This window comes from Dasypus novemcinctus, chromosome X (genome assembly GCF_030445035.2).
Source record: "Dasypus novemcinctus isolate mDasNov1 chromosome X, mDasNov1.1.hap2, whole genome shotgun sequence".
Taxonomy (NCBI): domain Eukaryota; kingdom Metazoa; phylum Chordata; class Mammalia; order Cingulata; family Dasypodidae; genus Dasypus; species Dasypus novemcinctus.
In genome coordinates, this window is record NC_080704.1 from 172,680,529 (window position 1) to 172,707,839 (window position 27,311).

Below are 27,311 nucleotides of genomic sequence, written 5' to 3' on the forward strand. Positions count from 1 at the left end.
GGAGTGGAATTCCTGGGTCATGTGATTGGTGTGTTAAGAAAGTGCTGAACTGTTTTCCAGAGTAGCTGTACCATTTTGCAGGCTCACCAGCTTTGTCTGAAAGATCCAGATGCTCTGCATCTGTGCCAGCACTTGGTCTTGTTGCTTTTTGTAAAATTTATCCTAACCCTTCTAATACATGATGGTATCTCATTGAGATTTTAAACTGCATTTTCCTAATGGCTAATGATGTTGCGTGTCTATTCATGTGTTTATTGTTTCCATGCAAATCTTTTGCATATTTTATAAACAAAAAAAAATTGGGTAGTTTGTTATTTTACTGTTGAATTCTGACAGCTCTTTATATATTCTGGATATAGGTCATTTGCCAGATATGTGATTTGAAACTCTTTTCTCCCAGTCTGTGGCTTTTCTTTTCATTCTTTTGACACTGCCCTCCTCAGAACAAAAATTCTCAACTTTCATGAAGTCTGTTTCATCAGTTTTTTCCTTTTACAGATTGTGATTTTAGTGTCACGTCTAAGACAATGTTATCTAACCCAAGGACATGAAAATTTTCTCCCAGGTTTTCTTACAAGACTTTCATGTTTTTATGTTTTACATTTAGATCTCTGATCAATTTTGAGTTTATTTTTTATATGGTGTAAAGTATAGGTTGAGGTTCATTGAGTTCATTGGGCTCTAGCACCATTTGTTAGAAAGGCTATCCTTTCTTCATCGAATTGCTTTTACATTTTTTCAAAAATCAGTTGACCATATTTACACAGGTCTCTCTCTGGACTCTCTAGGGTATTCCATTGCTCTATGTCCCTGTCCTTTCACCAATACCGCAATGTCTTGATATGGTAGCCTTATAGTAAGTAATGAAATAGAGTATTATGAATCCTCCAACTTTATTTTGCTAAAATAGTTTGGCTATTCTTAGTTTCTTGCCTTTTCCATAGGACTTTTAGAAGCATGTTGTCTACATCTACAAAAAATCTCACTTGAATTTTGGTTAGAGTTACATTACATCTATAGGTCACTTTGGGGAGAATTGACATCTTTTCTTTATTGTGTCTTCCATCCCATAAACACAATATGTTTCTATTTATTAAGTTTGGCCGCCTTGTTTTAGAGGGAGGTTGATAACATGACTCAACTTTGGGGAAAAATCCAAAATACAAGAAGGACTATATGGACAAAGTTATTCACTGCAGTATTCTTCAGAATAGCAGAAAAGGCTACTGAATATCCAATAATAGGGGAATAGTTAAGCAAACTCTGTTTTATTCACTCAGAATAATAATCAGCCACTTGAAAATGGTTCTGAGAATGGTGTACCAACATGGAGAGAAAAAGCAACTTATGATAAAATGTTAAGTGAAATAACCAGAATATAAAATTTTATGTGCTTATTTACTATAGCTCTGTAAAATATGAATAAAAAAAAGACTACAGGCAAATGCTCTGAAATAATAGTTCTTTTGATAGAGTGATACAATTATGGGTGTTTTTTTCATTTCTAAGTGTTCCAAATTTCTATAATTTACATTTATTTTATAAAAAAATTTTAAGAGGGATGTTGCAGAACTGAAGTGCATTTAGCAAAGAGTCACTAGGATAATGAGTAGGTTCAAAATCAGAATGGCTGAAGGGATGGGCTACATTAAACAGGAAGAAAAAAAGCTACAAGAGGAAGGTGACCATAGCTGGCTGTGGAAACAAGTCTCAGAGGCTGAATTTAGGCTAGGGGACCTCAAGTGGTAGATCTTAATCCCTAAGGGGCAGTCACAGGTAAGTCTAGAGCAATAAAAGGAAGAATATTCTATGAAAGCAGAATGGCTAAGGGATTGGAGCTTTTCTCATCACTTGCTGAATGCTCTTGGGAAACCTCACCTTTCTGGGTCTCAATTATAAAACTGGGAGACTACTGCCTAATTTTCAGGATCATTGGGAGGCTATTAAATGAGATGATGTATGTGACATCCTTAGAAAAGTGCCTGGAACATTCAGTAAATACAAGATCCTTCCTCTTCCCTTTACTGACTGGTGGACCTGCCCAAGGATTAGAAGGAAGGTCAGATCTCTGTCACTAAAGGTATTCAAGGGGAGGTACTGGGCTTCGCCAGGATTAGTTGAGAAAATCCAAACCCAAACTTGGCAATCAAGGCCGTGCCTTCATGCCATCACTCCACCTCACTTGCCACTTCTTCCAACCTTGACCCCTCTTCTCCTTTTCCTCATCTCCTTCCTTCATCTTCCATCTGCCTGAAACTCCACCCCTCCTATCTTTGCCTGGAGGACCTCATTTTCACACCATGTAAGGGCCAAAACAGACCACATTTTCTGTGAAGCCCTAAGACTCTCTGCCTTCGTTTGCCAGGCGGCTATGACAGGTGCCACAGAGTGGGTTGGCTTAGACCATGAGAATTTATTGGCTCATGGTTTTAGAGGCCACAGGTCCCAAATCAAGGCATTCAGCATGGCCGTGCTTTCTGCTGAGGTCTGTAGCATCCTGGTGAGAACAGCCCTCCGTCACATGGCTATCTCTCCTCTCTGGCTTCTCGTGGTGCCTGGCTTTTACTTGTCTTGCACAGTCGCCTCAATTTCCCTTTTGTAAGTCCTCAGGTCCTAAGGATGAAGGCCTGCCCTCTTTCAGTTGGGCCACACCTAGAGAGTGTCCTAGAAGATCCTCTTCACAAATGAGTCCACACCTTAACTCATGATAGCATCTTCACAGGCCCTACTTACAATGGGTCCATGGCCACAGGCACGGGGATTCTGTTGGGGGACATGACTCAAGCAACCAGAATTTAATCTCTCCTGTCTCGAGGTCCCCTTATCACTTTGTATACACTGTATTTGTCACCTCTGTGTATGTGCGTTTGGGTGAACATTTGCCTCCCATCAGGGAAGGATCTTTGTCCAGTCTGTATCTCTGTCCCTTTGGCCCAGCCCAGAAGCTGGCATTGAGTATGGGTACGCCATCCTTGCTGAATGGAGGCACCAGAGGAATGGTTAGAGAAAATGACCTCGGAACGTTATTTCCACCCCAGAGGACTATAACAATCTGATTATCCATGAAGATATTGGGAGGTATTAAGCAGATGATGGTATTTCGTGAACAGAATAGTTGGACAAATATTAAGCTTTATAATGACTCCATTTCTTCTTTCTCCAAATGGTATATTTAGCACCACTTTGCGTGCTCAGTTTTTCCGTTGCCAATTATTATTTAATACCCTTGCTCCTGTCCGCTTCTAATATTGCTCCTCGAAGTACAATCATGTTGGCATTAGCACTTCAAACAAGGTGCTGACTAAAGGCGAGGCCATATGCCACTGCAGTGAGAGAGGCAATTCAGATGCCTCAAATTACGCTAAAGGGGCTGATCGGCATTGTGGTCACAAGAAAGGCATTTCCGTGAGATGTAGTCTTGCCTCCAGAGTTTGTTTTCTGGACCTTTCCAGGGCTAATAATCCCTGGCCCTCTCACCCTCACAGCAAAGATTGTGTCAAAACTGAACCTTCCCCCAGAACCCTCCATTCATGGGATGAAAGCACTAACACAGACAGACATATTCAGCTTTCCTCCGGCCACATTTTAATTAGAAATTCCCAAATCATTAAAAAAAAAAAAGAACTCAATTGAAAACTAAAAATGAAAGCATTCTGGCTACCTGGGCCTCTCATAGTTTTCTGTTCTGTTCCATTCTGATTTCTCAGCCTCCGTTGGGTTGGAGGAAATCTTCAAACTCCAGGGCCTCTTTACTATTTTGGAAGCCCAGAGTTCTTAGCCCAGCCTCACATCCCCAACACACTGAAAAACACAGTGAATGGCAGGTCTCAGATCTGGGATATCTGCCCCGATGTCCTCAGAGTTCCACTATCACCAGCCAGTTTTAGATTGTTAGAGAGTAGAGATTTATGACCTCTGCCTTTGGGAGAACTGGGATTAAGAGGAAGTAATGTGGAAATGGCAGGCTTTGTTGGGACTAGCTTTGTGGACCTGGGTATTGAGACCACAAAGCTAGTCCCAACAAAGCCACTCATCTTAATCTCAAAACCATTATGTGCCTCGGTTTTTCCACCTGTAAAATTGGCATATTGACTATTCCTCACTGTCCAACATGATAGCACTGGCCATGCATGGCTATTTAAATCAAAATTGCTTTAATTGGAATAAAAGGAAAATACAGTTCCATTAGGTACACTTCAAGTACTCAGTAGCCTTTACTGTAGTGGACAGCACAGAATACAATATTTCCATCATGGCAGAAAGTTCTAGTGAACAGAATGGCCTCTAGATTGTCTCTAAAATCCACTCAAGGTCTTCATTCTGAGTCTGAACATTAAATAAAAATGGACCTCCTTTTATCTTTAGGCCTATGTCGTCGTGACCAAATGTTTAGAAAGTAACCAAATGATTTATTTCCATCCTGAGGCTTCTGTAGAACATTTTGGACTAATGCTTCTCTAGCTTCTACCATATAAGAGAGAACCAAAATCGACGATGAGCAGGAGGAAAGAGGTGAAGCGAATTTCCCAGAAAAGTGGGAAGAGGAGAGCAATCAAAGGCATAATACACGATCCTTCTAGGGCCTTTTCCATAGAAATGGCCTTATAAAAACCCATTGATTCCTCTTTGCTCCCTCTTTCCTGTCCTTTCCTCTTCCCATCTCCCTTTGTTATCCCTGCTCCAACTCTTCCACCTCTTGAGCCATTCACTTAAGGTGTACCATTCAAAGAAGGAGCAGAAGCTACACCTGGACAGCTCTAGTGACCTTGGGGCACATTACGCCCTAGGGGAAGTTGCTCCCATACACCTTGCTGTGGTATTGTGACAGGGACCCTACATCTGACTGTTAATTTTAGAATGGACCAAGTCCCATGAAAAGTCATTCATTGGAACACCCTCTGGTGAGGAGGCACATTCAACCAATCAAGACCTCTCCTCAGTGCTCAGGCTTATTTCCTTTGGGCCATCATGTAAGTGGCACAACCCACACACGGCCATGAGGATGACAAAGTGGACTGCATTTAAGGGCAGTGGTTTTCAAAAGAGTGACCAAATAGCTCCTACAACCACCAGTATCAGAAAACGGGAAGCTCAAAGCTGGCTGCCCGGGCAGACATCTTTGAGCTGCCATGTGCAAACTGCGTGACTTTTTGCCAGAGGTTGCCTGGGCTCCGAGACTCAGTTATCTGATCTGTGTATTGGAACAAGTAGGACCATTGGGGTCTTGTCTGGCGTAAACATGAAAACAGAAACGAGACATTCAGTTCAATTCTGACACCTAGATAGGACGCATGCTCCCATCGGATTGTTCCGTGACTCTTGCTGCTGTTTGGAAATTCCAGATATCTTTAAAGTGTGCTTTGAATACCATGCTTCATCCCAATCTAGTTTCGCCGAGGTGTTTAAATTGCCCCGTGACTTTTTTCTCTTGATTATTAAATATGTAGGCCCCCTTTCATGTCTTTAATACAGTGCATGCTTTTGTTTTCTTTTTCATGTTTGACCACTCTGTGGTTGAGAAGGCACTTTGCAGTTTTCCAGATTGTCACATTTGTTTAATTAGCCCCGAGACCCTGCCACATTGATTTCTGTCTAGCTGTATGCAGGTCTCTGTGGGTAGCCTACAAATCCCTGGCAGGAATTTCTTTGTAATGATTTTTCACATTTCTCTCCTTCTTCAAAGCAAATGATGGCGAGCCTAGATGAGCAGAAGCTCATGGGAGGGGAAACTGTGTGCCTATTGGGCTGGGAAGAAAGATGTGACCGGAGTCCGGTATTAAAACATCAGTTGACAATTGGCTTTCTGACAAGAGATAACAAATTGATGGCAAGCTGTAGTCTGAAGTCCAGGTTGGTGAGAGAGGCAGGTTTATGTGGGGGGTGTGCCCTCCTTCCATGTGCTGTTTATCTACCTCCAGCCCCTGTGTCACCCTTTCCCACTAGCACCGCCAGCCCAGGGCTTCACATCGTTCCCTTTGAATCTTCTCTCTGGTGCTGTATTTGGTTTACAGCAGGAAGTTAAAGTATCTATCTGGTTACCGCACAACATGGGTTTAAAGGGGATCTAGATGCATCCATGGGCAATGGGTTCTCACTGTGTAATTAGGGAAACTTGGGGTGTGGGTGCCCTCAAGGTATCCATGGGAATGTAGTAATAAAAGGCACTTTGATAACAGACTCCAAATGGAATTATTACCTTTCCACAGAGAAAAAAAATTACTGGGTGGTGAAATGCGAGAAGCGGATTATTTAATAAATCTCAGTGTTTGGTATCTTCTCTTTGTGATATGGTTTCTGAAGAAGCAGCCTAGTCATAGCTACCCTTAGTGTGTGCTTTTGGGAATGACTGCCTTCACAAAGTCTTAGAGGGACTCATTTTCCTGATTTTAACACAAGATGGAAGCCTTGTAGCATGCCTGTGGGGCAAGGTTTTAGGTGTACACCACCTGGCCTCCTAAAGTTCATGCTGAGTTTAGAACATTCTCTTTCTCCATCACCCAGACATCCTTGTAGAATAAAAAGATGGCTGTCACTTTTGCTTCTTCTCTGCCTTCTTAATATGGAATACTAGGAAATATTTATTTCCCATTATTTGGAGTAATTGCAGAGAATAACGAATCTGGAGCAAGCCACGACAGTCCAGGTACTCCAGAATACGTGGCATTTCTGAACCGTTTTCCCTGGGACTTAGTAGTTGTTAAAATCAGGCTCCTGCAAAGAATTCTGACGTGTCTGTCAGTTTATTTTTATTTGGGGACAGGGGTGCGGGGAGGGCCTGTTGTTCAGCAGTTAGACTGACATTTTGTGATAGGTTTGTTAGTTAATTTCCTGTGAAGGGGACAAACCAGTTCTCTTTCATCCTCCCCCACCCCCACTTCCCCATGCCGTGGTTCGTGGTTCTGTGATTCCAAGATTGCAATAGCTATTTGCAGAGATTTTTTCAAAGGAAAGAACATTCTATGCAAATCATATTGGATGGAGTCTCAACTGTATTAGTGGCCTGGTGCCTTATTTTTACTGAGCTCAGAAATAATGAGAGAGCAAAGCTATAGCCAAGTTGTTCACTGGAGGTCTCTTTCCATGAAAATAGATATTACTTCTTTTCTCCCCAGCAATTGAGCCTTTGTTCCTTCCAGAAGCAGTTGTCATGAACTCCTCATTACCATTTTTCTTAATGTGATAAGTGTAAACTACCAGCAAGCTATCATGTTTGAAAAGCTACCGCAGCCCTTAGAAATGGAATCCGAAGTCTTGTGCAATTCTTTGAAAAGGCTTAGACTGGGGGCTTTGCGAAATGTACCCTCCTGCCTCCAATTGCCGAGAGTTGTCCTTCTCTAGTGCCTTTCACTTACAGCAGAGGCTGGGTTTTCAAAGGACTGCTGGGTCTCTCTTCCGCCAAGTGAGAGGAACAACTCGCTTTGGTGATTTCTGGAACCTGGTAACAAAGAGCGTGTTGCTCTTCAAACAACAAGAGCTCTGGCAGGTTTACCTTAGTTGTACTTTGAATGATAACTAAAACTTGTCCTCATTTCGCTTGCTTTCCAATCCCAATACGCTCTCTGCCTGGCAGGCGGTGAGTGTCTGTGCCTGAACTCGGACCAGCCTCCTGGCTCCCAGATGCTTTGCATGGGGTAGACTCTCAATAAATGTTTTTTAAATGAATGAAATGGAACGTAGATCCTTCACCATAGTCCTGGGGAGAAACCAGTGAAGGCATGTGAGTTTTATCAAATTGATTTGGCTGAGCTGGAGTTAAAAAAGCAAATAGAAGGGTAGCCATAAAGCCATATCTCATGCTATGAGGCTATGGGATGCCATTCCATCCAGTAAAGTGACTCTGAGAAAAGCATGACTGTAATATTATGAAAGCCCGGGGGAATTGTTTCAAGCCATTATATTTTAAATGATGGTCATTTGGATGTAGTTGATGATGAAACAATTTGAAACCAAAAAGCTGGAAACACAATGGTGAAGTTCAAAATCACTTTTTTTTTCTTTTTTTTTTTTTTATTGACTTTGTAATAATATTACATCAAAAATATATATGTGAGGTCCCATTCAACCCCACTCCCCCACCCTCCCTCTCCCCCCCAAAACACTCGTTCCCATCATCATGACACATCCATTGGATTTGGTAAGTACATCTTTGGGCACCTCTGTACCTCATAGTCAATGGTCCACATCATGGCCCATACTCTCCTCCATTCCATCCAGTGGGCCCTGTGAGGATTTACAATGTCCGGTGATTGCCTCTGAAGCACCATCCAGGGCAGCTCCATGTCCCAAAGACACCTCCACCTCTCATCTCTTCCTGCCTTTCCCCATACCCATCGTCCACCATGTCCACTTTTCTCAATCCAATGCCACCTCTTCTATGTGGACATTGGATTGGTTGTGTCCATTGCACCTCTATGTCAAGAGGAGGCTCAAATTCCACATGGATGCTGGATGCAATCCTCCCATTTTCAGTTGTAATCACTCTAGGCTCCATGGTGTGGTGATTGTCCTTCTTCAACTCCATCTTAGCTGAGTGTGGTAAGTCCAATAAATCAGATTGTAGGTGCTGGAGTCTGTTGAGGCTCAGGACCTGGCTATCACATTGTCAGTCCAGAGATTCAAATCCCCTAAATATATCTTAAATCCCAACGTTAACTGCACCTCCAGCACATTAGCATGAAAGTAAGGGGGAAATGGAAAGGAGAAATGAGTTTATATGGCTACGAGTTTCTAAAAAAGAGTCTGGAGGCTGGCAGAAGGATTGCCCTCATGCACAACTGAGCAGAGTCAGAGAGACAGATAAAGCAGATACAACCCCCAGATATTGGTTCCTTTGAAGGCTAAAGAGACCCATGAGAGTTATGGCCATGGCCGATGGGGTTAACTACCAGGGCAGATGGCCCCTCATTGGAAATGGTGTTTATGTGTGATGAATCTGGACTCAGATGGGATCTCCCTTCAAAATCACTTTTGAAGAGAGCAACAGTGCTCCGGTGTCAAAATAAGTTTAAGGATGGAAGAAACAAAAAGTTCAAGGCCTAGAAATTGTAAGATCTGGCTGTTGAGAAACCTCAGGATTCTCAGATAGCCTGAACTGGACCTGGCCCTCTTCCCAGCTTTCTCTCCTGCTTATATTCATTGTGAAGTTGCTACTGTGACTGGATAGTGGAAGGCAATTTCAGTCTAACAATACCAGCAAGTGGGGTGACCAGTCCTCTTCTCTGATTGAGTCAGTCTAATTTAGACAAATGTCCCGATAACGATTGCCATTCACAAGGCAGTCATCTGTTGAGGGAGTCAAAACCCAATTTGTTAGATGGGCTGCCAAATCCTTGGGTGGAACTGGTTGAATTCTGCCTGGTATTTGGCTCTGGTGTTCGGCCCACCATCGTTGCCTTTGGAGATGCTTCCTTGCTGCGTTTGAGTGTAGAATACCTGAGAAGTAAGTGTAGAGTTTTGGGTACTGATTGCCCTGCATCCAAACTGTAAATTAGAATTAGGCTCTTTCTCAGCAGAAGCCGGGTTCGGCCAGCCTGTGTGAGCTGGACTTCCTGCTTGTACGATCCTGAGACTGATGGAAAAAAATTAGCTGATTCCCTTAAACAATTGCCAGCACTAAATTGGTTGAATCAAACAGTCAAGTGTTTATTTGAAGGAACATTGCCAGGGTTTTGATGTTGTGTCAGTGAAATAAGTTCATGTTAGAAACTTTGAGAAGAGTTAGAATTTTCATTCTGCCGGGTGGATTGAATTTGGTGTTGGCCTGTTATTATGCCAAGGTTAAGAAGTTATGTTTAAAGTTCCAGGTGATTTTATACTTCCTCCCTACCAGCACCTGCATGGAAACTGGAGATGTGGTTCCAGGCAACTGTTTGAAGAGCATTCCTAAGAGAAGAGTGTTCATTCAATGACATGGAACAGGGTTTGTACCCCTAGAGAGGCCTGGCTGCAGTGGTTCTTGATAAAGCCCAGGAAAGCCTGTGGTCCCACTGTTGTTAGAGTTTCCAAGAGCTGAGCAAACAGTCAGACAAACTGGACTGTTTGCTGTTTCACTGTGAGCCCCTAGGAGAATGATAAATTTCATTAGCCAATTTAGGCAGCCATGTTTGTATGTCATTTCTGTGTCATGCAAAGAAACACGTTAAGGATTCAGGTTGCATCTTCATATATATGTATGTATATATCACTGACTTTACAAAGGCCAGGAATATGATTATATGATGAGGCCAGGCAGTAAAATTGGCCTATCTCCACCCTCACCCTGCCCTTCCAGGAAATTCCTTTATAATATCCTAGCCAGGGGCCATCCTGCCTTCAGAGTTGGTTGGCTAACTGCCCTCTAAAGCTGCTGCCTTCGTGGTTTGAAAACTCACGTTACTGGAAATTATTTCTTAAGTTTGAGCTAAACTTGGTCCCCCAATAGTTTCTACCCATAGGGCTCATTCTAACTTCTTGGCCCAAAACACACGTCTCTAGTCTTTTCCATATGAGAGCCCTTCAGATATTTGAACCCCCCCCCCCTCGGACCTCCCCTTTTGCTCCCTTTTCTCTAGCTTATACTTTTCTCCGTTGCTTTAAAGTACATTTATATATGTGATAAGCGTCCCCAGACTTTACCATGCTAGTAAATGTCCCTTAGAGAGATTCCAGGATTCCAAGGCCCCTGATGAAATTGAGCATGCAAGATGGCTAACTCTCTTTCAGATAAGGTCTGTCCCTTTCAGATAAGTGTCCAGCAGCCTGTCACCTTCCACCTTCAAGTCACCTCAGCTAGCACTACTACTTTTGGCTGCCAGATTCCTTTGATTTAACTTGTGAGTCAACTGAAATCATTGGGTTATTATCCCATGAATTAAAGCTATGCCAGTGGGCTTTCTCATCTTGCTCTTGTACCATAGATTTGTGGAACATAATTGCAGTTTCCATTTATCTGTGTTGAAATTCATCTTATTGGCTCCAGACCAATGTTGTAAGATCTTGCTGAGGTTTGTTTACTCACAGCTTAGTAACATCTGCAATTTTGATACGCATATATTCTATATGTTCTTCTCAGTTATATGGGATGAGAGAATGCTTTTGAAGGTATTTTCGCAACCATAGGGCCCTATACAAAGTAAGACATTGTCATCATCATTGTTGTTATTACTTAGCCAAGTGTATGAGCTCATACATCTCCATCCTCAGCTACAAGAGTTCTGAGTGAAATGTGGCAATTGCCTTTCTGTTTCCATGGCACTTGATTGGTCTACCAAGTAGGATCCCATTTCCTGAGGGGTGGCAAATGGTCTGGACTGTAGTCTGGCCTGGGTTAAGGATGCCCTTGAGCCTGATGTGGGTTACACATTTGGTGGGAGCGTGTTTAGAGTGGACCTTACCTGCTGTGCGAAGCACTTAGGTCTATCCCGAGAGGGCCCCGCGTTGGGGAGAGAGGGATCTGTGGCTCCTCACATATGCCCTGCTTCCCTTCAGGGGAAAATCCATAGGAGACCACCAAGCTCCCTGACTCTGTCCTCAGGGCTTTGTCGTACAGGCCTCATCCTCCCGGGACCTGCCCGGGGAAGGCCTACCCAGAGGAAGAAGCAGGCTTGTTCACAGGTCTGCAGTAGCCACTCCTGCTGGCCACATAGCACAGGGGCCACTTTCTGGGCCACTCTCCTGGGAGCGGTGGCCTATGGAGATCAATACCAGCATCAGGGGGCCTCTCTCAAGGGAGTGCCTGGCACTCTCCACGGGCCTGCCTCAAAGCTGCTTCTTGTACCTGGCCTTCATTTCTTATCTGTCAGCCCTCTGCGGGTAACTGGGCCAGGGCTCCTGCCTAGTTTTCCTCTCCTCAGGGAAGACCAGCGCCTCCTACAGGACAGTTGGCAAATGGGAGCAGATTGAGTGCTGAGGAATGACTCGGCTGCTGCTCTCCCGAGGTCCATTCCCCAGGAAGCCCCTGCTGGGCACCCCAATTTGTTCCCTTTTCCCTGGTAGTGCCAATACCTGCCTCCCCCATTATGGCCACTCAGAGGACTGCTGGGGCACATATATAGGAAGCCCCTGATTCATTTACTCCAGCATATGAGGTCTTATAGCAGGTTATTACACCGCTCCTAGAGGTGTGTGTACCCCTGGAAGGATTCAGGGTGGGGGTGCTATTTAAGCTAAAGAAGCAGATTCAGCTGTCTAAATGGGCATTCCTCAGCCACATACATGGGGCATGTGGACTCAGGGTTTTCAGGTTTAAATTAGTTTGGCATACAGGAGCATGCTGAAGCCACCAGTATATATATTTACACTCCCTAGAAGAAAAAAGACCCTCCCTACCCCACACCCTCGCCAAGGCAGACAGGGACAAAAGTAACCACCTACTATGTCTTGGGAGTCATGTGAGTCTAAGTCTCATGAGAATGAACTCCATCTAGGTTTTGTGGATGTAGTCATCTTTTCATTCAGACACACTTTTATTTAGAAACCACTCAGTTGCTCCCATGTATTATCTGTAAGCACAGGAATTTGTCAATCCTTCCAAAAGGGCACTTATTGGATTCTCAAGAATTCAGCTGAGGGAAGGGGGAAAGGTGCCCTGAGTCCCCTGCAACTCGTGGGGAAACCCTGGCAGAGGCTCAGTTGCCCGTTTTCTAAGGGATGCAAGAAGGCTCGCGGGGCTACAGCCATAGCCATAGGTGTGCAGCTAGTGGCAGTGAGCTTTGCCCATGCACAGCATTTTGCAGTCTCCAAAACCCTTTCCCACACATTAACTCCTTCCCCTTGTCAGGTAGGCAGAAGAGAGGATCAGAGACTAGCGACCCTGCCACCAGGAAGAACCCCTAGAGGCCGTCCAAGTCACAGGCCACCAGGTATAGGGAGGGAAACCGAGGGTTAGATTGGGCAAGCCACTCAACCAGGGCCATACAGGTGCCTTTGGGCAGAGCCTGGACTTGTGTTAAGTTCTCCTGATTCTTAGTCCAGGAACGTTTCAGGTATATCTCTGACTATAAAAGAAACTACCATAAAAGTGATAATTCTGAAACACGGGGGAGACCACCATCATTTACATTAAGATGGTCATGTGAAAAATTGCTATAATCATGTCTATTTGAATTCCTTGAAGGTAAGGGCCTTCATATCTATGTTTATACGTCTCTCTCTATATTTATACACACATGTATACACACCCAGCTCCACCCACCTCCTCTAGGAAGTCTTTCTCAAATGCCTCATGCAATGAGTCCCTCCCTCCTGTGTTCCCCAGTGCCTTTGCACGTCCCCCTTATTGAGGTGTGAGTTGAGCGAACTCATCAAGGGATGGAACTTCATCATTTCTGTATCCCAGTGGCTGGCACATAATGGCCACTCAGGAAAAGTTAGTACAGCAAATGCAAGGAATTCACCAAAGATACCCCAACATTTGCTAACTGGGCAGCCTTGGGCAAGTCACGGCACCTCATTGTGTCTTGTTCCCTCATCTGTTAAGTGGGTGTGGTGAAAAGAGGTGATGTATGGAAGGTGCGTAACCCAGTGCCTGGCTGTGCAAATTGTGGTTGTTTTTATTATCGTTATTGTTTTTACCACTGCTGCTAATTAACATGTCAGAACTTCAGAGAATAATAATATCGAACATCAACCAATTGCTTATGATGTACTAGATACTGGGGCTACAAAGGTGAATAAGATGAGGCTTGTGACAACATGCTAGCTTCCTGATGTAATGCATCAGGACTGATGTGTGTTAGGTGAGTCTGGGATGCATTTGAGCTTAACAGAGCCTGGAATTCAGTCTGCCTGTGAGGCACCCCTTTCTGAGTCTAAGTTTATGCAGAAATTGTTTGGGGGTTCATTGGAGAACCGAGCTATGATCCCCGGCCTGAATAATGTGGTGGGGAAAAAAGAGTAGTGAAAAATTTGTCCTTTTGTGAATTCTCTAGGTTCTATTTTGGAATCTTCACATCACATGAATGTGTCTGCCCATTGTCAGGAATTCCGTGGACTGCTCCTTTGTTCATGATAACTATTCTTTGCCGATCCCTGAAAAAGAAAGCGATGGAGTTACTTACTTAGTCCTTTTGCTGGTCATCGTGTTAGTAACCTTCTAAAGGGGAGGCCAGTTCAGTGTAGTGGAAAGAGTATGCACTTGGGAAATGAGCACTGGCATTCATTTACAAGCTGAGCATGAGGCTATGCTAAAGTGACCTCACCTCTTGGGACCACCATTGCCTGAGATGCCCAGTGGGTATCTGAATCCGTGATGAAAGGAGTCCAGAGATGGAGAGAGAGCTTCTTTGTGAACTTTCATTTTCAGATCAGTATCAGATTTTATATGCATACATAGACACATGTATATGTATGTGTATTTTTGTGCATGTGTATTATGTGTAGGTATTTATGTGTGTATATTTGTATATATATTTATGTATGTGTATTTATTTACATGTGTATATATGTCCATATACATGGTTATATATCTGTGTGTATTTAAACACACACATGCACATTTTAGTTTCCCAGCTACTAAAACAAATATCATGCAATGGGTTGGCTAAACACCAGAAATGTATTGACTCCCACTTTCAGAGGCCAGAAGGCTGCTTCCTCCCGGGATTGGTATCTTCTGGCTGGCCAGCAGTCCTTGGGGTTCCTTGGTTTGGCACATAGTGGCATTTTCTCCTTTCTCTTCCGGGTTCCGTTGACTTCTGGCCGCTCCCCATGGCTTCTCTTTCCACGTCCAATTTCCTTTGCTTCTGAGGACTTCAGCACTGTTGGATGAAGGCCCAGCCTCATTCAGTTTGAGCATACCTTCACTCCTAACATCTTCAAAGGTCCTACAGACAAAGGGGTTCCCCCCTAGGGGACCAGGGGTGCCTGAACATGCCTTTTGTAGGGGACACAATTCCATGCCCAACATCTCTGGTAACAGAGAAGCAAGACTGAGTGTAGTATACTGGTACTCAGCACTGAAGCCTGTTGTCAAAGTCCTGGCAGCACTTTGGGAGCAGGTGGCTCATCCTTACCTGATGACTGGAAGAAGGAGCAGTGCAGTTGGATAAGGGCACATGGGTGCTCTCATCTTTAGCATTGCAAGAACATATATACAGATTATTTATGTCTAGTGTCAATGAATAGGAAAATAATGGAAAAAATCTGCTATGAGGTTTCCATACCAAACAGCCCTAACTCATTTGGAGACACAAAAGAACTCGCTCTGAAACTCCTTGCTGAAGATACCCTTTAAGGAAATTATATCCCTTTCAACTGCGACTTCCCTACCTTAATCAAATGCATGGGTGGTAACATGGAATTGACTTGCTGTTTCATGAAGTCTCACATTTTTAAATACAGAGTATCAGATGTCATTGAAAATGCAAAGGTGCCTGCAGTTCCCATGGATTGGCCAACAAGGCAGGGTGCTGCAGTGGGGATTGAACGTAACCAGTTTCTGCAACAGAGTGAGTGCAGAAGACGTGGGGGAGAAGGCCTGCCTTTAAGAAGTGAGTTCATTCTTCCAGAGGTGTCCAAAATGCCTCTTAGTAAATGCAGAGATGCACCTCTAAAACCCAGAGATGCACCTCTAAAACCCGCAGTGCAAGGGGCATAGCTAAGCCTCTCATTAAGCACGGCCTAGCCTCTCCGTGTTCAAAAGAAAATACTCTTTTCCCAGGCTGGGGCTCAGTATCCCTGGGTTTATCTGGCTGCATACAAGCCACCTCTTTTAAATGATCTGACTAATTAGGGACAAGAGCAGCCATCATCACGTAAAAAACAAACAAACATCTAAATCTTTGCGTATTTTAAAAGACACCATTGAGCATTTTAAAGACACCGATTAATCAGAATTATTCAGCTCTAAACTGTTGTCATGTAGAGTTACTTTAGGGCTAGTTTTGATGAATACATAAATACTGTTTGCCATGAACCTTATCAACCGGATACCAATGCACAACTCAAAAACACTTGGAAATAGTCTTGCTCCTAAGTAGCTTAAGTGTACCCTCTAAATCGGGTGTGCGTTTTTAATGTACTTACCGACTTCTTTTTAAGTAGTGCTAGGTAAAAGTCAACCTATGTCGGCGCTTGTCTGAATAATACAAACTCGGCGTCAGCCACGCCACCATGAATGAATCTGTGAAGTATCTCCTTGCATTACAGCTCTTCATACATCAAAGGCTCTTTTTGAACTGGATAATTATAGAAGGGGGGGTGGGGAAACATGTTTCAGTGCTACCTGAGAGTTCTTATTAATATTACCTTTGAAATGACTAATTGGGTTACCCATAAAGATTGACAAAAGGTGTTATGTAACTTACTCATTAAAAAGGACTTTCAGAAACTTTGATCTCCTCTCCTTTATTCCCACCGTCACATGGATTTTTGTGTAGAGTGTTTATATACCGAAATGGTTGATGAATCCAGCACATGCTGGCACCCTCCTGCGTCACAAAATTTGTCAATCTCTCTGTTGCCGGTATTTTGAGCATGTGATTTAATTATCCTGGCTCTTAGGGGAAAGCATGTTGGCCATGAGCCCTAAGTCTCAAGAAATATTTGAACAGCATCTCTTTTCAAACAGAGGGTTTGAAAGAGCTGGGAAGGTGCCCCTGCTGATAACAGAGGGTGGGAGCCCTAGGGGCTTTTCTTGCTTTGAAACTTGAACTCATGTGTCTACTGTCTGTATAGTTGGGCAGGAGAGAGCTACTGATCCCGTAGTACCCTTCTCTATGAATGAGGAAGAATATCCTCAGCTGCCTCATCTTGGCCTGAAGAAAGCAACAGCATGTACAGAATCTTGCTCCTAACTCTTAGGCTACATCAGCAGTGACAGTGCCACACATTAGAAGAGCCCCAGGCAATTCGCAGCCCCTTCCTGGAGCACTTAAGCTAGTGACAGAATGGAAAATGCCAATATGAAAAGAAAAGTTGAAAAAGTGCCCAGGAAATGAATGAACAAGCTGAGAATGCCTCACCCTGGAAAAGAGATGACACCAGGGGACTGGATTTCTCCCATCCAACAACGGAAAGCTTGTCCTGTGAAAGCAGGAGGAGAGGCATTCTGTGCATCTCCAAAGATTCGTCCATAGGTCAGAGCTTCTGGAAGACAGGTTTAGCTCCCAACCAGGAAGAGCAGTCTGATCAAGGTCTCTCAAGAGGGGACAGGGAAGTGCGTGTGGCTCAAGCGACTGAGCTCCCACCTACCACACGGGAGGTCCTGGGCTTGGTTCCCCATGCCTCCTGGAGAAGACAAGCAAGAGAGGAAACTAGTGCAATGGACTAGTGTGGGGAGCTGGCACAACGAGATGATGCAGCAAGGAGACACAAAGAGGAAACACAATGAGAGATAACAACAAAGCAGGCAATGGCGGTGGCTCAAGCGATTGAGTACCACTCTCCCACATGGGAGGCCCCAGGTTCAGTTCCTGGTGCCTCCTAAAGAGAAGACCAAGCAGACACAGAAAGCACACAGTGAATGGACACAGAGAGTGGATAGTGAGCACAAACTACAAGTGGGTGGGGATAAATAAATAAATAAAATAAATCTTAAAAAAATAATGAGGGGATAGACTGCTCCAAGCAGTGGTGAGTTCCTTGTCACTCCTCTCTGTAAGCAGATGCTGGCAGGCCCTTTGTACTACAGATAGGCTTGCAGGGGACTGGACCCAAGCACCTTCAAGCTCCTCTCAAAATATTTGGGCTAATTATGGCAGTATTTGTAACGGACCTCCTATGTTTAGCGCCAATAAGTAGTTTGGTTTTCTAAGGGCCCGGCAAATAAAGTTGCTTTGTTTTTCCTCATCAGGAGATGACCCATTCCTGGCCTGCTCCTCTCACTGCCTTACACACTCCTGGAAGCTCTGAGCAGAATACATTTCCCGTTCCAGGACAGGTCAGTTCTTTTCCTTCCTCCATTTCCCTTTATCTTAGTTCAAGTATACACATTGCCTGATTAGATTCTTAATAATAAAAATGGCCTTGGTCTTACAGTTCCATAAAATCTAGACCTCTCTCTTGCCCTTCGGGATAGTAATAGAAATATGATTTTTTTCTGAAAGCAAGTTCTTAAGAGAATATACCCAGAGACCTGGAGCTACTGCCTCTGCCCAAGTGACTGTGCCCAGTGCTGCTGAATGAAAAGAGTGAACTCATCCTTTAAGAACACTGAACTGTAGATTGGAATGTGATTAAAAGGGGAAATGTTAGGTTGCATGTGTGGTAACAGAATAAACATTTTTTTAAAAATCCATGGAACTACACTACACAAACAGTGAACCGTAAGTTAAACCAAGGACTATAGTTAATGGTATAAGTATAAAAATGTGCTTTCATCAGTTTTAACAAATGTCTCACACCTGTGCAAGGTGCTAATAATAAGGTGGTATATGGGAATCCTGTATTTTATGTGCAATTTGTTCTTAAACATACAACTTTTCTAATAAAGGGGAAAGAAAACACCAACCAGTTGATGTAATAGCAACATCCCAGGTTTTTTGAAGTAATGAAACATAATCTCTTCACTCTAATGAATTTATTCTTACTTTATATATCACCTTTCAGTGCTTTTTCACATGCAGACAGATATTTGCACACCAACACCTCATTTTTTATTCCACAGTTTTATTGTCAGACACTTACCATAATGTGTTCCTCACATAACCCCAGTAGAAAGTTTTCTTACCATCAGGTTTAAAAATGCCTAAGTAGATACGGCTATTCTAACACATATTCTATCAAATGGGAAAAAAGCCTGCCTTCCTTCCTTCTTTCCTTCCACCCATCCATGCATCCATACTCATCCATTTATATTTAGAAACCTTTCGTTGAAATTTCCAATAGGTTTCAAATTGGGGATGAAGAAAATCCCTGTTATCAGGTTATCAGGTGAGCCACAAAACAATATAATAGGTGTCTTCATTGAGAAAAAATAGCTCAGAGCTGTGTCTGTCACTCCCGCAAGGAGCTGGGGAAGTGCTCGTGGAGATTCCACTGCTTGGGGGTTGACAAGGACTTTGACAGGTGGAGAAGGGCCAAAGGGGAGAGAACTCCATGCAGTAGAAGAGCAGAGTCTGTGTGATGGGAATGGAGAGAGAAGGGCCGGGGCAGTAGGTGCATCTCTCTGATAGGCCTTCATTGCAAGCCCAAGGAGTTTGGACTTGATCTGCAGAAAGAAATACACCAATCAGATCCTGTAGTTCTCAGAATCATGATTTTGACAATAACACTGGCCTAAAGTCTGCTTTATGATCTCCAAAAATCTCACCTTTCAGAACAAAGCAAACACCACCGTTGCCACCCCTGCCTGGGTGTGTGTCCCCTCACCCTCCCCTCCTGAGGTTGCCCTGGCATTTGGGGTCCTCTCCCCTAGCGTCTTCACTGAAGGAAAAGATCCATCCATGTCACAATGACTCCAGCACACGTACAGTGGGTATAGCATTTTCACCTTGTTCTACAATTTGAGAGATCATTGGTATGAGTTCGAAATTTTGACATTTACCAGTGTTTGTACGCAATAGAATGGGCTGCCAAAATGGGCTTTTGTAGGCAGTGCACAGTTTGGGGGCAGGCACAAATTGCACGTTCTGCCACGTAACCTGTGCTCCTGGCGTCCCCATGATAAAGGTAAGTAGAGTAAAATGATGAGAGCAGGATGGCTACATTCGCTTTTGTTTTGTCTGATTCCTGCTAAAGTGGGGGGGCTGAAAGAAAAGTACATTTATACTAACAATAATGTCAATGACACATATAATGATACCGTGTGCCTTGCCTCATTCTAAGCACTTACTATAGAGTAAATAATTCAATACTCATTACGAACCAAAGCGACTGGCCATTTTATAATCCCTCCTTTTCCGAGGAGGTTACAGGGGTGCCAATGAGTTCAGTAACGTGCTCAGGGCCCCGGTACTCAGCTCCATGCCTGCTGGCACCGGGAGTGTCGTACTATCTCTTGGTGTGGTTTTCACTACGCAGATCCACAAATACCCTGGTGCAAACTGCATCTTCCAAAACATGACTTTATCTGGTAAATCTGTGGTGCTGGGGGCTTTGCCCTTTGCTCAGTGCTTGCACCAGGATAGGGTGAGAGCACATGCACTTGGAAAGCATCAGCCTCTCGCCTGCATTCCAGCGTGTGCACAATGGAAAGAGTGCTCCCTTAAGAGCCCTTCATCCCGGCTCTGTCATTTGCTGGCAGGGTTTTGGATCAAAGTCCTCTGAGCCTCAGTTTCCTCACCTGGACTGGACTGCTTCATCCCGAGGGATTCTCCAACTCAACTATTTTGTGATTCTGTCATATCGTAAAAACAAACAGAGGTGAAAACTCTCCACTCAAGTTTACTTATCCATCCCAAATGACAAATGCCATATTTATGGAAAACTTCACAAGGAAAGGGGAAGTTCAGTCAAGGCTCCAGGGACGAAAATATTCTCTAGAACCAAAGGTGGGAAAATTGATAGCCATGGGGATTTGCATTTGTAAATAGCTTAAAAAAAGCTAAAGAAAAATAATTTTCCATGAGATGGAATATTATATAAAATTGAAATTTCAGTGTCTATAAATAATCCTCACCCTAGCCTAAAACCTAGTCTTACCCAAAACCCTAACCCTAACCATAGACCTAGCATTACCCTAATCATAGCCCTATCCTGAAGCATACCCCTAACTTACCTAACCCTAAGTAAGCCTACCTCTGTTCGTAGTCCTAATCTTATCCCTAACCCTAAACCCTAAACCTTGCTCCTGACACTAGTAACATGTGTTTCACAAAATTTCTGGAACAACAGTGATTCAAACCTTTCTCAGAGACAGTGTCATGTAAACAGCATTTAGTAGTCAATAGAGTACAGAAAAGGGAGTGAAAGTTGCATTTCATTTCTTTTCCAAAACTGAGTGACATAGCCATGTGCCACTTTCTAAGAAAAAAAGGTTTCATCTCAACAGTGTTTAGTGGGGAGCAGATGTAGCTCCAGTGATTGAGCACCTGCTTCCCATGTACGAGGTCCCGGGTACCCCCTAAAACAAGCAAAACAAAAATAACTAACTCTCATTGGGGAGCAGATATAGCTCAGTGTATGAGGTCCTGGGGTCAATACCTGGCACCCCCTAAAAGAAAAAAAAAAGTATGGTGTGAGCCATGCTGAGAGCATAGAACTGAGTGAAACAGAAATAAATCCTTGTGGACCTACAGCCATGCCCATTTGTTCATCTATCATCTATGGCTGGCTTCAGGCTACAGTAACAGATTTGAGTAGTTGCTACAGAGACCTTACAGTCGCTCAAACCTAAAATATTGACTCTCTGACCTTTTATAGGAAAAGTTGGCTGACCCCTGCTGTAGAATCTAGATTATATGGGGACCTCTGATTCTAAGACTGTCATCGAAGCTATTATATAAAAGCTTCAAGGAATCTTGTGCAAACAGGGTGGCATCATTATCTTCCCCTACCGAAATTGCATATATGACCTGCTCAGGAAAGTACTGCACAGATCAAAGTCAGGTCCTTTTTTTGGAAATTTGTATTATGTACATTAACAATTACTACATGAACAATTCAAATTCTTTCAATGAACAAGCTATTTCCTGTTGGTGTTTGATTTGTATATAAAGTAACTTTGAGAATCTCCAGAGGTACTTCATTTCTTTGGCTATCTGGTTAAAGAAGTCTCCTCCAGCTTAATATTAAAAACTGTATTAAGAATATATAATACTGATTATTTGAGATCAGTGAATAAAATAACCCTCCAGTTTGCTCCATGCATTGCTGCCCTGCTGCCCTGAAACAACCAATGGGTTGAATCGAAAGATCAGAATATTTGGATGAAGGTTAAAAATTCTGTCCAGATTTCTGAGACCAGTGCAAAGACTGACTTCTGGTTTCACATGCTGATCAGACATTTAGTTTGATTGCCTTAGGAATTTGTTGTGTGATTTCCTAAAGGTATACAAATCTAAACTTGCTCTATACATTTGTAATGAAATCCCTTTAAAAAAAATAAAAATAAGCAGAAATACCTGGTATACAGTTAAGCAGATCGGTGTGGTTAACACCTCATTCCTTGGGCACTTTGGGAAATGAGGTGTTCTGAATAACTGAAATGTTTGGGTAACTGAAGGCCATCCTGCCACAGGAACGATGTAACAGAAGTCATTTTGGAAGGTAATTAATATTTTCTTGACATCTTATAAAGATTATATGGAACATGGCTTGGTCTTTCTTGGTTTCTTAGATTGTATTATGAGCATCAGTTATTATACTATGCTTTCATATTATGGGATGCTGGAATTGTGCCCTTGGGGGCTGTTAGGATGGGTAGGGATTGCTTGCCCCTGTGTTAAGTGGCCAGAGGCTCTTGTGCTCTGTAAGTTCTGATTTTGCCTTGTAATGTTCTTTTGGCTCCTATGCTGCTAGTTTTCATATTTCAATGTCCTGTCCCTGTAGCTGTTCCTCTGGAACTGTTTACCCTTCCTTGCCTTCTGTGATTTGCTAAGGAATGGAAATCAGACGGTCAAGCTTGTTAGAATCCTTGGTCAAAAGTCATTTGTCAGTAGCACTATTTACAATTGTCCCAAAGTGGAAGCAACCCAAGTGTCCATCAGCAGATGAATGGAGTGACAAAATATGGTATATACACAGCAATGGAATATTATTCAGCCCCGAAAAGGAATAAAGTTCTGACCTATGCAACAAGATGGATGAACCTTGAAATCATTATGCTGAGTGAAAGAAGCCAGACACAAAAGGACAGATAGTATTTGATCCCACTTGTGTGAAACATCTAGAACAAGAAACTTCACAGAGATTGAAAGTAGATGAGAGGTTATCAGAGAAAGAGTTATCGGTTACTGGGTACAGTTTCAATTTGGGTTGATGAAAAAGTTTTGGTAATGGATGGTGGTGATGGTAGCACAACATTGTGAATGCAATTAATGCCACCAAACTATGCACTTAGAAATGGTTAAAATGGCAAAATTTGTTATGTAGATGCTACCACAAGAAAAAAAAGTATTTTATTTTATTTTTTATTTATTTATTGTGCGTGTTTGTGTGTGTAAAATTGAACAAATATTTATTAAGCACCTACTCTGTGCCAGACACTGCTACATGCTGTTCCCGTAGCACAGTCATCTGTTTGGAAACTAAAACCAAGAAAAGGAACGTTGTCACAACCGTACAAACTGGGGGTGTTGTGGATACAAGCAATCCCAATGCCAGAAAATGTACCCACCAGAAACCGGTTTTCTCTCTCTGCACAAGTCTTTAAAAGTGTGTTTTATAGCATCTCAGTATTCACTGAGAGGGAGTTGTTACCTTCCAGCTCCCACGGATGCGTGCCTGGTGGACACTCAAACACTCTGAACACTACTCAATAAAAAGAGCAGAATGGCCTAGTGTAAAGGGTGTTCGCGTTTGGATTAGAAAATACTTTGTTCATGTGGTTGCCACAGCTCTTAAGAAAGATATACATGTCCCTGCTCTGACTGCATAAACGTTTAAGGTAGACCTTGTTCTGGATTCCCGAGTCAGAATCTTCCAGTTGTCCACAACCTCACCAGGCCAGAGGAGCCGGAGGAGATTTCTATTCTGAGGAGGGTCGAGTGGATGGCACAACTGGTTTGGAAACACGACGGACTGCGCCTGCATTTCCAGAAGCAAGGCAAACAGCCCACGCCCCAGACCTGGGCCTCGCCGCCCTCGTCGTCGGCGCCCGTCTTGGCCAGGTCACGGCGGAAGTCGTAGAGGTCCTCGATCTTGCGCCTCCAGGAAGTTCTTGAGCTTCACCTTCAGGTGGCGCTGTCGGTACTTGCTCTCCTCAACGGCCGTCTTCAGGGACCGCAATTTTGTCTTCCAAGTTTTGATTCTCTTTCTCGGCTGCCTCTAACTTCTCAGAGACGCATTCCCACCCCACCATGAACTGAGGTATGAGTTCACTTTGCTTTCGGAGATCTTTCAACTCTGTCTCCTTTTCCCGGAGTTCGACTCCAGTTCCTCAACCCTCTTCCTCAACTGGGTGATGGTCTCCTTCTCGCCGTCTGTCTCACTGCACTGCTGTTCCAGTTCCTCAATCTTGTTCTGGAGCCGCTCATTCTCTCTCTGCAGATGGAGAACGGCCTCTTCCACCGCTCCACGCCGGCCACCGACTCCTGCAGCACCGTGGTCAGGCGGGCGCTGCTCTCCCGGAGGGTCTGCAGCTCCATCTCCCATTTTTCTTCACGTTGGCGGCACTCTATGTCGAGGTGATCTTGAGCTTGTTGTTCTCAGACTTCAGGTGTGCATGGGCAGGGCCCGCGTGGGAGGTCTCGATTTTCTCCTGGGGCTTGTCTCTTGCTCTTCTGCCAGCTTCTTTCACTTCCTGGAATTTCTCTGCCGATCTCATCAGCTGCTGCTCGGAGGAAAATCCCAAAGGGAACACCGTGCTGGCCCTGCTGTTGGCCCGCTGCCCAAACTTCTGCGACCTTTTGGTGAAAGTCAGATTTGGTGTGACTGTGTTGTTGACGATCACCTTGGCTCCGTCCACACTGATGATCCGGCCGCTGTTCCTCGTGACATCGCAGAAGTAGGAAACGGTGACCGCCTGCTTGCTGGCAGGCACCCAGCCCTTCTTGGTGCTCGGGTCGATCTGGAAGACGTGGGTCGGGTGGTGAAGATGGGCTGTTCTCCCATCTCCGGCGCTGCTCGGACGGCTGCTCCCATGGGACCTGTGGCTCTCGCCGTCCCCACGCTCGGCAGCGGCACCCCGCGCGGCACATGTGGCAGCCCCCACGCGCCCGGCTTGGCCCCGGCGTTGCTCCCCACGCGGCCTGCGCGGCCACGGTGCCGCTGGGGTTGTTGCGGGGGCTGCCGCCAGGCGTGAGCCAGCGGGGAGGGTAAAAAAGTAATTTAGAAGTCACTTATTCATGAGTTCAAGGGCAGATGCCTTTGAGCGGCAAACTGCACGGGCTCTTAACTGAAAGGCCTTTCCTTCCTACCACCGGTTGGGCCTTCTGGAGAGGCAAGCTTGCCTGAAGATGAAATGTCTTAGACAACAGAATCATGCTAATGAGATTGAGAAGTTCATCTTTGGTTGAAGTGCAGTATCATTGTTCTTGCTTACCTCTTTGAAAGAGAAATTACGCTCTGTACCCATTTTCACTCTAAAAGGTCGTGCGATTAGGTTTAATGAGTAGATTAATTTGCAGCAGTGTTTGATGTAACTTGCTACTTGTACTTACCCCAATTCTTTGTCTCCAGTTTGGGAACACTTGCTCTGTAGTTGGTCCACACTGGCTCTCACCCCCTATCTGGGCAGCACTGTGGGCATGTGTCACTTTGATGCTTCTGTCTGTAACTTACTGTTCAGATGCACACAGGCCTGAGGTGCGCAAATCCAGATTTATCAAAACAGTGAATGAATTGGGTGTGGAGTGCTTTCCAGATCACATCGAAACCCTTTTCAATAGTTCACTCTATCAGTATCTTTCAAATTAATTCCTATACTTCAAAAAAGCATGTAATGAAGTTTTCAGAACACTTCCCTTGTCCACATGAGGCAGCTCTGTTTACAAAATGTCCTAGTTAAGTTAGAAAGTTGGCATTGTTTCCATAGAAGAGGACAGCCAAGCAAACCTATTAAATATGGTCTCGCTTCTACGAGAACCACAAGCATTTGTTGGTTTGAAACCAGGCCATTTCACTTCCTTAGAGGCCTCAATGGCTAAATGAAAAATGATACAGTTCAGTTCCACGTGTCTAGGTCATTTTTTCCTATGTTGCACACTTTTCCAAATTAGGTACCAGTCTTAGTTATAATTCTGATAAAAAATGACGTTTATGCTCATATTGCAAGAGGTTTGGCTATCACTGTTTATCTTACAAATAGAAGCCTAATTAACAGTTCGGTAACAATGGTTTCCTATTTGTGCACGGAGTCAAGTTGTATTTTCTGCAATAACAGGTATACCCTTTTCCCTTTGTATCATTTAACTGATGTTCGTATTTTATGTGTTCTTCCTCGTAGGAATCCCAACATCTGACTCCAGGATTCACCTTACAAAGTAGGTGTTTTCTTTTTAATGCATCTTAGTTCCAACAGCCATGTCCTCACCTCCTTTCCACTTTTCTACTTTATATCTTTAAAACAGGAAAAAACAACCATAACAGAAAAGCCATATTGTGATACATGGAATTGGTTCCATTTTTTGTTTTGTTTTGTTTTGGTCATCATTTATTTATGGCAGGATGCTGTGAGACATTATAAATGGAAGGGCCACATGTTTGGAAAGAAATTAATAGTGAATACTCTTGTCACCTCGAAATGGTGAATAGTAAGTGTGTGTGTCCTTTCTTTTCAGAGTGGAGCGACCCAACCAGCAGAACTTCTTCGAAGTCAGTATCATTCAGTTCGTGAGTAGTTACTTGGGTTGCCAAACCAGGCCCTTTTGGGGGCCTCACTGCTCATCTGATGTTATGCTTCTCCCTCAGGCTCCTTGAAAATGTGAACCTTGACTCATAGCAATATAGAGCTTGGTAAGAAGGGTGAGAGAGAGACCCCACAATAAGCAAGTAAACATGAATGAGTTCCCACATTAAGCAATAAACCTGAATGTGCTCGCCATTCCGCTCTCTAATGAAGTAGACACAGGCTGGGTCAATACCTGTGATACTAAAACAAAACAACTGCTGAAGTCAGCGATTTCAATGAAAAAGTAATTTTCTAATGACTTGCTCTCCACCTTTGGACCAGCTCTTTGCATTTTGCACAATAGTCAACCACCATCTGGTCGCTGAACATGAAATGTTGAATGGATGGCTCACTGTTTGCACATCATCTTGCGACTATATATTAGAGACAAACAAGGACCACCAGGAAGAGATGGAATAAGAGATGACATGATGCTAGGTTGGAGTTCAGAAACCAGGGCCCTGCAATTCAACTCCGCACTCTTCGTTTTTTAATAAGGCTCCCCGAAGGAGGGGTATGGGGAAACCAATTTCTGTGGATTAACCATTGTAGACTTTCAAGAATCCATTTGGCCAGAAGTGTATCTAGGGAGCATTTCTCTCACAACTTCTTTCATTCCTAATAGTAGAAAATGGAAGTCGACTTTTCTAATAGTCTCATACTTGAAAATTTTCAAAATGAAATAATTCATGACATTCAAGTGGCCTACTGGCACTCCTGAAGAGAATTGCTCACCTTTTGTAACATCACAAATAATTGCATGAAACAACTGAAAATGACTCCCCAATAGACCTAGGCTCTGACAATGTTGATGGCATTTCTCCATTCTGACCCTCATGACCAGTCCTTTAATTTGGTTTTCCAAACTTTTCTCTCCCTTCTATTTCAGGGCTCAATTTCAGTA

At 43.7% G+C, this 27,311-nt stretch overlaps 1 protein-coding gene and 1 pseudogene across 5 annotated transcripts in view; one reads left to right on the forward strand and one right to left on the reverse strand.

Moving 5' to 3' along the window:
- AFF2 (ALF transcription elongation factor 2) overlaps positions 1-27,311 on the forward strand; it is a 497,989-nt gene that overhangs the window by 321,980 nt on the left and 148,698 nt on the right. For 3 of the 5 annotated variants that reach the window (XM_071213173.1, XM_071213176.1, XM_071213174.1), the window contains 3 exons: positions 17,771-17,857; positions 25,964-26,000; positions 26,298-26,331. In XM_071213173.1, the coding sequence (XP_071069274.1) occupies positions 17,771-17,857; positions 25,964-26,000; positions 26,298-26,331 (158 nt within the window). The remainder of the gene's footprint in view (positions 1-17,770; positions 17,858-25,963; positions 26,001-26,297; positions 26,332-27,311) is intronic. The other 2 variants (XM_071213175.1, XM_071213177.1) reach the window with 1 other exon arrangement.
- LOC139438145 (homer protein homolog 2 pseudogene) lies at positions 23,490-24,630 on the reverse strand (annotated as a pseudogene).